The 15604-nt window shown below is 40.5% G+C and overlaps 1 protein-coding gene across 3 annotated transcripts in view; it reads left to right on the forward strand.

Moving 5' to 3' along the window:
• The first annotated feature begins 3895 nt into the window (after positions 1-3895).
• Positions 3896-15604, forward strand: part of cacna2d4a (calcium channel, voltage-dependent, alpha 2/delta subunit 4a) — a 97528-nt gene continuing 85819 nt past the window's right edge. Inside the window, exons 1-9 of one of the 3 annotated variants that reach the window (XM_085376421.1) lie at positions 3896-4065; positions 7114-7195; positions 10450-10566; positions 10727-10786; positions 12097-12259; positions 12352-12483; positions 12999-13059; positions 14241-14391; positions 15179-15253. In XM_085376421.1, the coding sequence (XP_085232547.1) occupies positions 3914-4065; positions 7114-7195; positions 10450-10566; positions 10727-10786; positions 12097-12259; positions 12352-12483; positions 12999-13059; positions 14241-14391; positions 15179-15253 (993 nt within the window). In that variant the 5' untranslated portion in view covers positions 3896-3913. The remainder of the gene's footprint in view (positions 4066-7113; positions 7196-10449; positions 10567-10726; positions 10787-12096; positions 12260-12351; positions 12484-12998; positions 13060-14240; positions 14392-15178; positions 15254-15604) is intronic. The other 2 variants (XM_085376422.1, XM_085376420.1) reach the window with 2 other exon arrangements.

Here is a 15604-nt window from a genome sequence, read left to right on the forward strand (position 1 = left end):
ACCCTCAGTTCAGAAGATTTTGTTCAGTGACGAGGCAAACTTTTATGTGAATGGTGAAGTTAACAAACAAAATCACCGCTATTGGTCTGACACTAACCCACATTGGATGGATCCCTCCAAGACTGTTGGAACAACAAAAGTGATGGTTTGGTGTGGTATATGGGGTACAACGATAGTGGGTCCATTCTTCATCAATGGAAACCTCAAGGCCACTGGATATTTGAAATTGCTACATGATGATGTGTTTCCCTCTTTATGCACTGAAGCTGGCATGTTCCCTGAGTTATTCCAGCAAGATGGTGCACCACCACATTATGCGTGCCAGGTCCGAGCATTCCTAGATGAACAGTTGGAAAGTGGATTGGTCGTCGTGGGCCAGTTGAATGGCCCCCAAGGTCTCCCGATCTGACCCCCTTAGACTTTTATCTTTGGGGTCATCTGAAGGCAATTGTCTATGGTGTGAAGATATGAGATGTGCAGCACCTGAAACTACGGATACTGGATACCTGTGCTGGCATTTCTCCTGCGGTGTTGCTATCAGTGTGTGAAGAGTGGGAGAAGAGGGTTGCATTGACAATCCAACACAATGGGCAGCACATTGAACATTTTATAAGTGGTCAGAAACTTGTAAATAACTCATGAAAGAATAAAGTTACGTTGAAACCAAGCACACTATTGTTTTTCTTGTGACATTGCCAATAAGTTTGATGTGTCACATGGCCCTCTTTCTATTGAAAAAACTAAAGTTGTATCCAAGATGGCCGACTTCTAAATGGCCACCATGGTCACCACCCATCTTGAGGAGTTTGCCCCCTCACATATACTAATGTGCCACAAACAGGACTTTAATATCACCAACCATTCCCATTTTATTACGGTGTATCCATATAAATGGCCCACCCTGTAGTTTGCACCAGGAAACCCTCTCCAGACTTCTTACTGGGCTGTTTTCTGGGGTCTGAAATCTCGTCAGTGGGGCCCAGTGCTTACTTATTAAACCTAGAAAAGCTCACACAAGTAAGATTTTTAAACACCTACTGTAGTAGGTGTTTAAAAAAGCACCCTGAAAATCAAAAAAACAAAAAAACAACAACATTCATATGAGGTACAGTATTATTTTCCAGTTTTTTGCAGTGGTGTAAAAGTAAGTGATTTAAAATAATACTACCAATTTTTAAATGGATTATAGGATGAATGTGTGAATGAAAGTGTCTCTAACAGTCAAAAAAGAACTATGAGAGCATACTTGAAAAATGTGCTATATGGACATGGACAGAGCTGATGGATTCATTCTGCAATATTGTGAATGCATGTGTGCACGTGTATATGTGAGACAATGAAAGTCCACTAGGTGTCTCAATGTGTTTGTATTATGATTGTGTCAGTTAAACGTGTTCTTTCCCCTCCTCTTCCTCTCAACATCCCCTTCTTGTGTCCCCCCTTACTTTGTTGAATTCTTATTACAGCCTCAATCCACTGTCCTTTTTGGTTAAAAATAATAATAATAATAATAATAATAATAATAATAATAATAATAATGAGGGAGATTAAGAGAAAGCATTGAAAAGACAAAACAGCAGGTGAGAGCCTGACAAGAAAGATTAAGAGAAAAAAACAGAGAAAAGCAACTAGAAAGAAAAGAAAGAGTAGAAAGACAGTGGGTCAAAGAGCGATACAGAGAAGATGAGGGCCAGAGAGAGAGAAAGATTGTGTTGGCGTGCTTGTATGGAGAGAGAGAGCAAGAGGCATGGAGTGGGAAAAGGAGGCAATGAGGGAGGAGGGGTTTAATCCTGCATGGATTATGGTATAAACTGGTGCTGGAGAGGAGGAAGAGAGATTCTGGAGAGAGAGGAAGTCCCACTATCCATCCGTGCATCCATTAGTCCATCTGTCTTACCCTCCATCCAGCAGCGTAGTCGTCTCCCCGTGCTTTTTGTTTTGCATTTTGGACCTGTGAAGACGTGAGGTCAGCACAAGGGTCGGCAGAATAATTGGAAGTTGCAGCAGGGTTGGATTTGTTTTTGGAACCTGTGCATGTGCCTTACCTGGAAGAAACAAAATCACACTGCCCGATAATGGAAGTCGTGTGAAGACTGAAGTTTACTCCTATTTTTGTCGGATTGTGCTGATCCGGAGAGCAAGCAAGAAAAACAGACGTCAATAATGGGGGGGACAGAAATCAGATTAAGAGCCTTGGAGAGGGAGGTGTAGAAAAATGGAGATGCTCTATTGTGATCCCATGTGCACAGAAGTGACCTTTGACACTGGAGACAAAAGCTTTCTAGTTTCTTTTGTATGCCGGGACATCCAGCTCAGCTGACATCGAATCATCATCATTCACACTTGCTATGTTTCAACTTTCTTCCTTGACCTACATACTTTTTGGTTCTTTTGTGAGCTCTGAAAATATGGGTTTACTGAACTATTTTCTTAATTTTGTGTATTAATATTCCAGCTTTTAAATTGGGCATCAGATGGCATCTTTGTTTTCACTTGGAAAGAAGGTTTCACGTTCTTTCCACATGAGCCCAAAGTCAGTGTTAACTGTAAATGTTTTTAAGATGGCATATTTAACCTATAGTCACATGCCCATGCTTTTCTATTTTTTGCTATCCTTTCGGTTTGGACTTTCACAAATTCTCTAAATGTTACTATGGATCTTTACATATTTTAGCCTGCTTGGTGACAAAGCCAGCCTCTTTTTTCCCGTCTTGATGGGCTTAAGATTTGGACTATACATGACTGTCTTTCAGAAGGCTGTACACTGGACCTTGAGATTTTTTCTGAACAAATAATCTATCAGGCAAGTAGTCAAAAAGATCTTGAAAGCAAGTTCTTTGTTTTGCTCTTTAAGATGAGTTGGTGTTGTGCTACAAAGTGATGACCAATATTTTATAATGAAAAGAGTGATACATATGTGTCTGTGACCAAAATTCTGCCATAACTTACTGCACTTTACTTCAGTTTAATAAAGTTTAAATGCAGCTTTTGACTATATGGGGTAGTTCATCCCAAAAATCATATACATGCAATTGTTTTGTAGATAGAGACTGAGTATAACAGAACTTGGTGCCACTCACCTTATAGCACTTGAAGTGCCATTAAATGCATCTGGAAAACTCATCATTCATCACATATCAAACTCAATACAACCCCAAAACGTTTTTTAGCATTGTTATAACGAAAAATGAATACTGAGCCCTTTCAGGTGAACCCCCAAAGGAAGACACAAATCCCCTTGGAAGGGCATCCAATAACCAGTTTGCCAAATCAAACACACCTTCTGAGTACAGAATTGGTCCGGTCTCCTAAAACAGTCCCAGTTTCTCATGTGGCCCCTTGAGAAAATTAATTGAACCATTCCTGATCAAGACGTACATTAGTTTTACTGTGTTTGCAAGGTGATAACAGTTCAGTGATGTGCATGTGGTAGTTGGAATTTTTTGTATTATAGCTACAAGACTTTACAGAAGCAATAATACTCTGTGCTTTCGTGCAACTCCAACATACATGACTGGAATATAGTTCAATTCGCATGCACAAAAGAGTCAACAACCTAACTTGACAGAGAGTGATCTAGGTATAAATGATAAATGTTCATATAAAGATGTTATTACTGCCATAAACTAGCTAAGACACAGCCTGTAAGTGGTGCTGCAGAACCTAGCTGGCCTAATTCTGTTACTTTTAAATATTCCAAAGAAGGGAGGAAGTTAATGCTAATGGTCACCCTTTTTTCACAGTTAATGAGGTAGATGTCGGTTAGAGAAGGTGCATTGTGTACCACCCTGTATGTGTAGATCTGTGCCAAGACTTCAGGTTTCTCTCTCTGTAGGTTTCTAAATTTCTAAATTCATGCTTTTTCACTGTTCTGATTTCCTCAATTTCTCTCCAGCGTACGGCAGCTGCAGGGATGAACTGCTGGAGTCTGGGAAAAGCTAGGAATGCCATTAAATTAGACAGAAGTGGGCCATACAGCGGGAGGCTGATGATGCTGATGTGGATTATCCTCTCCAGTTCACTGTGCCTCATGACTGATGGTCAAATGAAGATCTCACCAGAAACGTAAGTAAAACTGCGCTAGAAAAATAGACAGTTGACTGGTGTCTGGTGTTTGCATAAAGCTGCATTTATTCTGAAATTAATTTCATTTTTGCATTTGTTTTTGTTTACATATCCATATCATGGCTGTATCCTGAATCACAGTGGCACCCAGTGTGCTGCCATTCAGTGGCAAATATAGACACACAGCCTTTTTTTAAATCAGGTAATTTCTGTGTGCACACCCTGGCAGCTCTACGTGCAGTATGATCCTTCTTAAAGCCATATGTCAGATGGATGAGTCAATAGTGTTCCTTCTAGGTTGGCTGATTATTCTACATACATATGGACCATCTGGACACCTGTGGGGTACAGCGAACTGCCAAACTGTTCTCCTCTCTACAGCCACATTCAAATAATCTGACATATAAGTCTGACTAGAGATAAAGAGACATTTATTTAAAAAAAATAAAAATTACAATTTATTTTGTTAGAAAAGATTTTGTGTAGGAAAAGGCAGCATGGTGATCAAGTGGTTAGCGCTGTCAACGCACAGCAGTCACCTAGAGCCATGCTGGCAAACACCAATGCTCTGCTTATACAGATTGATGGAGTCCTGCTATGTTTGCATTTAATCATATGTACATATCACAAGGCTTGTTACTTCTACTGTAAAACTGCTTTTCAAACATGTACAATGATTGCCTTCCCATGAGAGGGACCGGTTTATATTGCGTAATGTGTTTTGCTTTCACAGAGTGTTGACTTTGTAAGACTGTGTACGATTACTGGTCAGTTTATCTCAGGTGGATATTTCTTTTTGGGACAAAATGCTGTGTTTGTTTATTCTCCAAAGGCAAGACGAAGCTCTTTCGCCTTAACGGTTTTCAACCGCCTTGCTGACGAAAGACAAGAACAGATCGATACAGTCCTGTCAGTCTGCAGTAGCCTTGTTTGTGTGTGAGCTGTGTGTTAGCAGAAGAATTTGTGTGCATGTGTGTGTGACTGTATATGTAAAAGTGATAAAAATTGAATGGGTTGAGAGAGACTGAGAAGCACAGCACTTTGTTAGCATGGATGTTGTTAATGTTTGCATAACAGGCTTTACATACTTACATCTATCGACCAAAACCATAAGGCAATGTCTGCCTGTGCAGATTAGAGTTGTATTCAGTGCAGTGTATAAGATTTGTAGTTATACAGCTTAAAGAGTTTACTGTATGTGTTGTCAGCAGTCAGGCTGGTGACGGCAGATGAAGCTCTGGGGACACCAGAGTTCAACTGTCCAACATAGGTCACTAAGCCCCAAATGCCGCACTCTGCCTAGGGAAGAAATGGCAGCAGGTCCCTTATGGCTGTGAAAGTTAACAGTGTCACGACCGGAACATTTCAGGCCAAGAAGGTCAGATCTTTATCCTCTAAGGCTATGCAACCCTAATGCCAGTAGGAAACATTGCACCTTTCTGTGAGCTGTTACTAAAAACACGTCTTTGCTCTGGAATAAACAGTATAAGTGTACACATAGATCTTTTTCTTCTTTGGGGATAAAATCAAGTTTATCTATTGAAAAATTAAGTAAGTAAAATACTTTTACTGTTCATTGAAGTTGTTTCTGCAACCTGTTCTTGATCTGACTGGTACAGATACTGGTTCGAAAATTACAGTATAGCCATTTTAATAAGTTTAATTTTAAAATAAATCATTAAAAATGCACAAATTTCCTAACCCAGTGTCAGAGGAGATGATCTCCTGCTTCAATAATATCACAATATTGTTTTATGACACTGAAACCCAAAGTTCTTGATGCTGCCTTGAAACAGGAACAGGGATCGGCAAGATTATGATTAACCAGAATGGTAATGTCACGGTCCGCTGTGACGGACCGAGTGGAAAGTGCGTGGAGGACTCAGGTGCAGACACGAGTGATAAGGAAGTGGACTTAAACAAAAGCGAGCCTTTTATTGTGGCTGATGAATACAACAGAAGCAAACCAGAATAAGGGCAGCACAAGAGCAATAACTAAACAGAAACCTAAACTGGGAATAAACTAAGGTAAGGCTATGACTTGGAATATAATAGACCGGGCATGGAAACACGGAGGGTGGGAACACAGACGACGCGACACAGACTGTACGAAACACAGAGACTAAATACACATGAGGGATGATCAGGGGAAGTGGATGCACACGGGGAACACAGGTGACACTGATAATCATAACAAGACACGGCAGGAGTGAACGTAACACTGATGGGAGATGGGCAAAGTAAAGCAGGAAGTACACAGAGGTTCAAACAGGAGGAGAGAGAGCACGGGGAGAACGCAGACATAACGGGCTGGGGAAAACATAGAATAAAGCACAAAGAGAGACGAGGGCTCATAAATACACAGAGGGGCACACAGGGGGTAAGAGTCACGAAGGGAAAACACATAAGGAACAACGTAACAGATCAACCCAGGAAGCATGGCCTAAATAAAGAACAAAATACAAAAATACATGAAAACTAAGAATACTGGGCCCACATGGCCCAGGACCATGACAGGTAATACTAAACGAAATCTCTTGAAGAAGAATATTGACAGTACAGACGGCTTACACACTGTTGGCCCTCACATTTTAAAATGAACACGCTCAAATTTTGCAATGACAATATCAACAAGTCAACAAATGATAAGCCAGTTTTCAGTACCGATGCTGGCAAGACTGCCTGCAAACTAGCAGCGAGCTGACTGACTCCCCATAGGTTAAGCCATCTGTCACATCCTGTCTGCTCTCTAAACTCTATTACCTTACCTCATTGGCATTCACACTGGGGATTTGTAGAATTGCTGCATGTTAGTGAGCATAGAATAACCTCTTGACCCGGTACAATGTCTATTTTAAGTATCACCTTCAAATAATCTGCTTCACTCTGTCAGTAGTGAGTGTGCAGTAAGTGCATAAATGTTTTGCTGTGTACATTTCTGGTCATTTCCAGTGTTTTATAATGGGTTTATTAATTTGAGCTAGTAGCTCTGTCTTTACCTATATAAGGGTATCTACCTTCCATTGATAATGTATTTTGTCTGTTCAGGGTGCAGCAGTGGGCCGTGTCATTTGGCAAAGAGATAACTGCTTTGTCCGCCAGGTACTCTGGAGCTAAACTTCTGCAGAAGGTAAGAGGCAGTTCATCTATGAAGTTACATTTTTATTAACTATCAGCCAGGTGGGTGAGCCATTAATATTTACATTGCATTCGTCAGTATGGTAACACAGCTCATGTAAGGAGTTCAATAGGGGGAAAAAGCAGCTTCTATATGAAATGGCTCCTAGCAAGGTTTTTGGATTATCTTTTTTTCAGTAACCAGGTCTAAAACTGCACAGTAAGCCAAATTACCAGGACCACATGGCAAGCTGAAAACAAGCAAGTTATTGAAATAGACAGAAATTCCCATTCGGAGTTGGTGGAGACCAAAAACAGAGCAAAAAGGAGAGAATTACATTAGTCGGCTGACTGGTTCGGAATTTCTGGAAGGGAACATTCCACTTGGGTGGTCTCAGATTCTCATCTCTGCTTTTCAAGGATGGTGTGGTTCTGTTGGATTCATTGGGTGATGGCCTCCAACTGACTTTGGAACGGTTTTGCGGCCAAGTGTGAATCGGTCAGAATGAGAATCAGCACCTCCAAATATAAGGCCATGGTCCTCAGCCGGAAAAAGTGCCCACTCTGGGTCAGGGACGAGTTCTTGCTCCAAGTGGATGAGTTTAAGTATCTCAGGGTCTTGTTCACGAGTGATGGGAGAAGGGAGCGGGAGATCGACAGACGGATTGGTGCTGCGGCTAAAGAGAGAGCTGAGTATAAAAGCGAAGCTCTCAATTTACCTGTCGATCTATGTCCCTACCCTCACCTATGGTCACGAGCTGTGGGGAGTGACCGAAAGAACGAGATTGCGGATACAAGTGGCAGAAATGGGCTTCCTCCGAAGGGTGGCTGACCTCACCCTTAGAGTCAGAAGTTCGGCCATCCGGGAGGGGCTCAGAGTAGAGCCACTGGTCCTTCACATCGAAAGGAGTCAGTTGAGGTGGTTCGGGCATCTGACAAGGATGCCTCCTGGGTGAGGTTCTCTGGGCATGTCCCACCGGGAGGATGCCCTGGGGCAGACCCAGGACATGCTGGAGAGATTATATCTCTCGGCTGGCCTGGGAACGCCTTGGTGTTTCCCCAGACAAGGTGGATTAGGTGGCTGGGGAGGGGAGGTCTGGGCTTCTCTGCTTGGGCTACTGCCCCCACGATCTGGCCCGGATAAGCGGAAGAAGATGGATGGATGGAACATTCCTGCTGAGTGTTATGTATTTTCTTGCCCTTTTGAGCATGCCAAATGAAGTGCCATTTGATTCCATTATATTCAAAATAGGACAGAAATCTCTACAACAGGCTCACCAAAATGGGGCTATTCACATCAAAACAAGCAGGACTTGATTTTATTGGGGGTGAACTGTCCATTTAATATAAAATACATTTATAAATAGAGGTTGTCAGATATCAACAAATTATTACTCATACAGTACATACTAGCCCAAGACATCATGCCCAAGTACATGTTACAAGACATAGTATGCTTCACTAATTTCCCATTTCAGACAGGCAAATGATTATTTTTAGGCTATATTTAATGATGGTTATGGTATGGTATGGTTAACATGCCTTTATTGATGATTAGTCACGCAAAAGTATACAGAGAGGAACATACAGGGAAGGTTATTTGGGGCTGAGCTCTCCCTCTACCTGCACCTCTTATTGTATTACCAGCTACACAAATATTTAAAACTAAAGTTGGAACTGGAAGCTGGGAATGGACAAAGAAATCTTACAAAAAATACAACATTATGCTGCAAAACTGAAAGGGGCAGAGTGTGAATTCGTCATTTCTCCCCCTTCTGTGCATTACATCAGCCAATAAGAACACGGCAGACTGACATACATTTGCTGTACAACATCTGCGCATGGCCTAGAGAGCAATCTGATGTCACATTTAATTCAAATATTCAGGCATGCCTTTTAGTAATTAGCACGTGTGAGCTTGCACTGCATGCCACCCTGTAGTATCGCTAGCAGGTCCATTCACCATCTGCTATGCAGGCTCACAAAGTGTGTGTTAACAACGTTAACCAAACAAGCTGTACAAATAACCAATCCTTACTGATTTAGCTGTTATAAACAGTTTTCTACACTGTCCAACCTCACAGCTTGTAAGATATCAACCTGATCAAAAACAGAAAGCATTGTGGTGCTTGTAAGTGCTTCAGTTATCGCACGAGCAACACTTGCTGTAGTAACTGTATCCATAACAGCCCTATTCATTTGCTGTATCTTTCCTATCTGCAAAATGTCTTTTTATTCAGCCAGTGGTGTGTAATAACAGCCAGCGCTTAAGTCTTATCCTTGCACCAAGGAGCCATAAATCATCCACCTCTGCCTAATCGATAGGCTTCTTGTTATAAGTGGAACACTTAGTGATTCTGTCTTCTTGCCTGAGTAAACTGGGTAGGATATTGAGTGTTTGGGGTTCTGTTTGACAGTTATAAACATGTTGGAGCTACAAAGAGGGCTTTTTCCCCCAAACAAACCTGCAAAAGATCCGTATATTGTGAGTTTTTCTCATTTTACATCTGTTATTAACCATATGAGTATCTAACTTATCTTAGTTATTAGATGGATGTTGCACTGTTGCATGGGACACATGGCTTATCGAATCTATTTCCTGAGCAAATTTGATAATAATTGTAATATATTGTAATTAATGGTAATCATCTTTATAAAGGCAACAGAAAAATACAAAACAAACAAGACGGGTAAATGTCATTACATTATTTTTAGTGCAGGAAATTAACCTTTTAGTCCTCATGCAGTAACTGTATGGGATCCCTTAAATTGCATTTATCCAGCTGCTGTGATTCTACTGTGAATAAATACTATGAGTATTATTTGGCCGACTGGTTGTTGGACTAGAAAAAAAAGAAAACATAAATATGTTTAAAAATGTTTTGGTGATCATTTTGAATGCCACTGCTATAATAACATGTCAGGATTAAGACTCTTTTTTATGTCTGCCTATTATACATCTGAATTATAAATCTTTGAAAACATTACCATCACTTTGTACAAAATAGTGAGGGGTGGAGGGAGAGGATGAAGTCAGGACACCTGTAAATGCCTGGTGTGAAGGTTTGTGTATCAGGATTGTTGCCTGTACAGTTGATCTCTGTTTTCAGAGGGGACTGTTTGGTTTCGTGTGTTGTTGAAAATGTAGAAATCGTTTATAATTGTGTTTTGTTGTCTTAAAACAGTCTTGCAAAGGCTGGCACAGTGTTTTACATTTTTTTAAAACAAATCTTTCTTTTTAAATTGAATTGTGTGTGTGTTTTAAAGAAATACAAGGATATTGAAGGTACAGTGAAGATAGAGGAGGTGAATGGAGACGAACTGGTGAAAAGGTTTGCGGAAGAAATGGAAGAGATGCTTGGGAGGAAGATGAAAGCTGTTAAGGTAATAATTATGCATGCAGAGTAAAAAAAACCTTTAATGCCAATCAAATGGGCAATCATCAAATCAAACACTGATACATGGTAAACTAGTGTAGGTTTGTGTAATGCTGCACTTTGCTAATTAAAAAAGAAAAAGAAAATCTGTAATGCTTTTATCACAGAGATTAGCAGAAGCAGCAGAGGATGCAGATCTGGACCATGAGTACAATGAAACACTCGAGGTAAGGGGGACATATCTGCTTATAAGTTTTTCATTTGTCAGCTTATACAGGATAAGAGTCCCATTGCTAGTAGAAAGCTCAGACACTGTATGTAAAAATATATGTCCACACCATGAGACCTATTGCTTTGTAACTCAAATTTTGCCATTTTTGTTGTTTGTTAGTTTTTTTTTTATGAATTGAATATGTGATTTGGATAAAAGGGCAGTGTGAGCAACTTGCGAGCTAATGCTAATGCTGGCTGAGTAGCTAGCTTGGTTAGGCCTTAGTTACCCTGTCATCGAGACTGGCTGGTGAGTCCCTGGCAACACTCTAGGAAAAATATATATTCTCCAATTCATTGTCCAATGGTTGGCTAAGTGAAATTGTTTTCAAAGAGGTATAGGGAACTACACTAAGGGCAGTAGATTGCTACAGTTGCCCAAAGTTTGCAAGGAAGAAAGTGACTCAACAATTAGTCACTGAGCAGTTGTGAAGCTGTGAAAGTTTTGACCCAAGCTGCAAACAGAGACAGATTACCTTAAAAAGTTTTGCCCCTTGTAACAACTGAAGGCAAAGCTTTTACTTTGAAGGCAAACATTCTTCATTTCCATTTGCGTTGCAGTTTTTTGCCAAGTTTCACTACTGCTCTGTGTTTAGCTGCTGAGTGTCAGAAGACAAGTTGGGGGCTTTCATGCGAACCATTGGTAACTGCAACAATCTGCTAGTGACCAAAGCAATCACAAGAAGGTTTCACAGATTTCACAGTGATAGCCAGCAACCTCCAGTAACCGCACACCAAGCAGTTAAGATTTAAACGTTTTTTTCTCTACCTTATATTTCACTGTGAGAACAAATAGGATGCTAAATTAGGCTAGCAAAAAACAAGCTCAGAAGCGCATTTTACCAGAGAAATCAAATGCCCAACCCCTCACCACCAAACAGCAAACACAAAGCGGCCCCACACTTGTCACTCAAAACCTCTGCACACCTGATAATGCATGACCATAAACCCAAATATAATTTGGCAGTGTTTTAATCACCAGTACAGTAGCTGCAAAAAGGGAAATGACCTGACAGGCATTTTAATATAGGACTCTTTGTTAACTAACCACAAACTGTATATTAAAGATGGATAGCTACTGTGAAGCCTCAAGAGTGGAGCGAGCTTCAATTTGTCTTTTAATGATCCAGTTTGTGAGCTGATTTTCAGCCCTTTTGAAAAAAAAAAATCCACAGACTTATAACTGAATTATAACCAACTGTTTGTTCTTATTGGTTACTCATGTTAGTATATATGTACAGCCACCAACTGTCACTTTTTTCTGTAGTTTGACTATTATAACTCCATGTTGATCAACACTGTGGATGAGGATGGGAATCCAGTCCCACTGGGTGGAGAATTCACATTGGAGGAAAACGAACATTTTAATAAACTGCCAGTCAACATACAGCAAAGTAACATACAAGTTCCCACAAATGTCTACAACAGAGGTAACACAACCATAAAGCCTTAAATATAATTGCAAATGCTGCATAATACACCAGATTGGCAGTAGAATATATTACCTCTCTCTGTTTTGTAGATCCTGATATTCTCAATGGAGTCTACATGTCTGAGGCTCTGAATGATGTTTTCGCTGATAACTTCCAGGAGGATCCAACTCTCACCTGGCAGTACTTTGGCAGTTCTACGGGCTTTTTCAGGCTATATCCAGGTACGTCTGAGTCACCTACACTTGGGCCAGCAAATGTGCGTCCCAGAATTGTAGCACAGTGTGTTAATTGATGGTACCCTTGGCTGCACTTTTCTCCTGTGATGATGCAGTGTTAAAACAACATGAACAGCACTGTAGATAAACATTCAGCTACATAAGCCAAATAGTGTACTGTACTTACACAGCAACTGACAGCGCAAGAAACAGTCAAACATGATGAGTCAGTCTCGGTGAGAGTCTGGCTGCTAATAAATTCTCTGTGTACATGTCTATCTGAGTGCGTGCGTGCGTGTGTGTTTGTGAGAGAGAGCAAGGGTAATTAACAGAAGATATGTGACAGCTTGTTTTACTCACCCTCTGCGTCACCCATCACAGCCTTGTTTGACAGTTTGTCATCACACAATGCTACCACAGCATTCATTTTGACATCAGTTGTTCATCCGTTCAACCAAAAAATCATCCAAGCAGGAGTTTGTCCTCTGACCATCATCTGCACTCTCTCTGTTTTCTTTCAGGCATCCAGTGGACTCCAGATGAAAACGGTGTTGTCACATTTGATTGCAGAAACAGAAACTGGTATGGCGATACTGCCCTGTCCTTCCCCATTGATGCCTTTTGATTATCTTTAGCCCTCTCAAAATGAAGCTCCAAACCCAACTTACAGATCTGATCACTCCCAGTCAACAGTTACTATGCACCATTAGGCAGTCTAGTATGGTTCACCCATACTGTATTTGACTGTCTCAAGAATTCTTATCATCAGAATGGGAAAGAAGGATGATTCAAGTGTCTCTGAATTTGATATGGTTGTTGATACTAGAGGAGGTGTTGAGTGTTTGGGAAATGGAGCAAGAATTATCAAGTGAATGGCAGAGGTTAGAAGAGAATGGCCAGACTGCTTTGAGCTGAGAGGAAGGCAAGAGTAACTCAAATAACCACTTGTTGTAATCAAGGTATGCAGAAGAGCATCTCTGAAGACACAACCCATTGAACCTTGAAACAGATGAGCACATCGGGTGCCACGCTTGTCAGCTAAGAACAGGAAACTAAAAAGTATTTATTAGTTAAAGGGGATTTGCACCATGAATGTGCAGACAACAAATCTGTAACAACTATGTGATGCCATCATGTCAATATGGAGCAAAATCTCTGAGGAATATTTCCTGGATCTTGTTGAATCTATACCACAAAATTAAGGAAGTTCTGAAAAAGGGGGTCTAACTTTGTGCTAGTGATGTGTGACTAATGAAGTGCGGTGAGTGTACACGACAGTGCAATATGCACTGTTGCACTGAAGTAGTTAACTAGAATTCAGCCATCATTAATTTAGTGTTTATGCTTATTTCCTTGCTGCTGAAACATGTGACATTTTATTTGCTGTAAAGAGATCTATCACAAAGACAAAGGACTGTTTAGATTGTGGGAACTCTGTCTGGTTTCCAGACATAAATACAGTTGTCCTGGGAAGCAGAGATCAAGGAAACAGACAGAGTAAATCTGGAAAGTTGCCGATCACACCTGCTGCTCGAGGGGAAATCTCATTTATGTTAATTAGCTTGGAAAAATCAGGGGATGGTAATAAAGAGATGAAGGGACCGAACAGACGGACAGAGGAACATATAAAAGGATAAACACTGTCTGCTCTTCCTAGCTGCTGGACTAGCAGTACATAACACCCAATCTGGTCATACTTGGTGTGAAATGTAGGTTGTAGTGCATCTTATACCTACTTTTTCTTTCTCTCTATGTCCTTTTAGGTATATACAAGCAGCCACATCTCCTAAAGATGTAGTAATCGTCGTGGATGTCAGTGGCAGCATGAAGGGACTCAGACTGACAATAGCCAAGCACACCATTAATACAATCCTGGACACCCTGGGAGAAAATGACTTTGTTAACATCATAGCTGTAAGTATATGTGCAAACAGTCATACAAAAGACAAATGCAATGAATGCTCTGGATGAGCGTGACATAGAGATTAAAGCCCAAACACACAAATGCACTGGAACTAATGCACAGGTCAACATGGAGGTACATATGCACACACACATCCAAATTTAAAATTTGGTTCATGCCAGGCTCAAATTTTCAGTAACATGAAAGCTTCTAAATTTGTTTTCTTTTTAGGTTTTTGGGGGGGATTTTGGCTGTGTGTAACCCTACAACTACAAATCTGTGTAATAAGCATGGTTTATCCTGGTATTACTGCATGTGTAATCATACGCCTCCTGCAAATCCCCTGCTTTTAAGCTGTATTTTTACCAGAATTTAAAGCTACACGCCTTTCAGCCGAGTGACCGTGCAGCAAAACAATACAAAACAAAAAAACAGTACTTCTTCATATCTAAACTCTGTAGTTTAAAAAATGGTTTAGTTAATTATTTTTATGAGGTCTATTCAAAATGAAACTTAGCTTTGACTTTGATAGAACTGGTCTTGAACACATTAAAATCATACTCCATATTAGTCCAACAACTTCAATATTGTTACATTATGAACAGTCAATATTTAAAGATGGTTGGTTGGAGAGATTAAGTGTAATCTAATTACTTTGTGACGTTCAGGGTGATTGACTGCAGGTCGTAAAACTGCACTAACAACTGTTTGTCCCCTGCTGCAAATGTTAATCATGTTGACTCTTCATTAGCTGCTCAGTCGCCATATTGGTTTATGTGAATTGGTTTCTGTCTCCAGTACAGTGACTATGTTCGCTACGTGGAGCCCTGCTTCCAGGGCACGCTAGTACAGGCTGATCTGGATAACAGAGAGGTAAGACACACAAGCAGCTCTTGACAAATGGCACATGCGTTCATGCTCATGGCTGATTAAGTGAATTAACCTCTTGGAATTTAATAATTCCAAGTTATCTTGCTAATACCCTGAAGACAAAGCTTATGCCGTAATCACATCACAGTTAAAGCAACCTGCCCTTTAAAGGATTTAACCAGTAAAACCCTAGAGAGCGTATGTGACTTCGGCCTCTGCTAACATATTAAGAATATCAATATTCTTCCCAATTTCCCTTCTTTTCTCCTCTCTTGAATTATTTCCATGTCTAACACCAATAATGTCATTGTTTTATTTTTCTTCTCATCCCTTTGTCCTCCCTTTTTTTTTCTA

Source organism: Diplotaxodon limnothrissa, linkage group LG17 (genome assembly GCF_057381915.1).
Source record: "Diplotaxodon limnothrissa isolate DT_005_m linkage group LG17, D_limnothrissa_male_GT1.1, whole genome shotgun sequence".
Classification (NCBI taxonomy): domain Eukaryota; kingdom Metazoa; phylum Chordata; class Actinopteri; order Cichliformes; family Cichlidae; genus Diplotaxodon; species Diplotaxodon limnothrissa.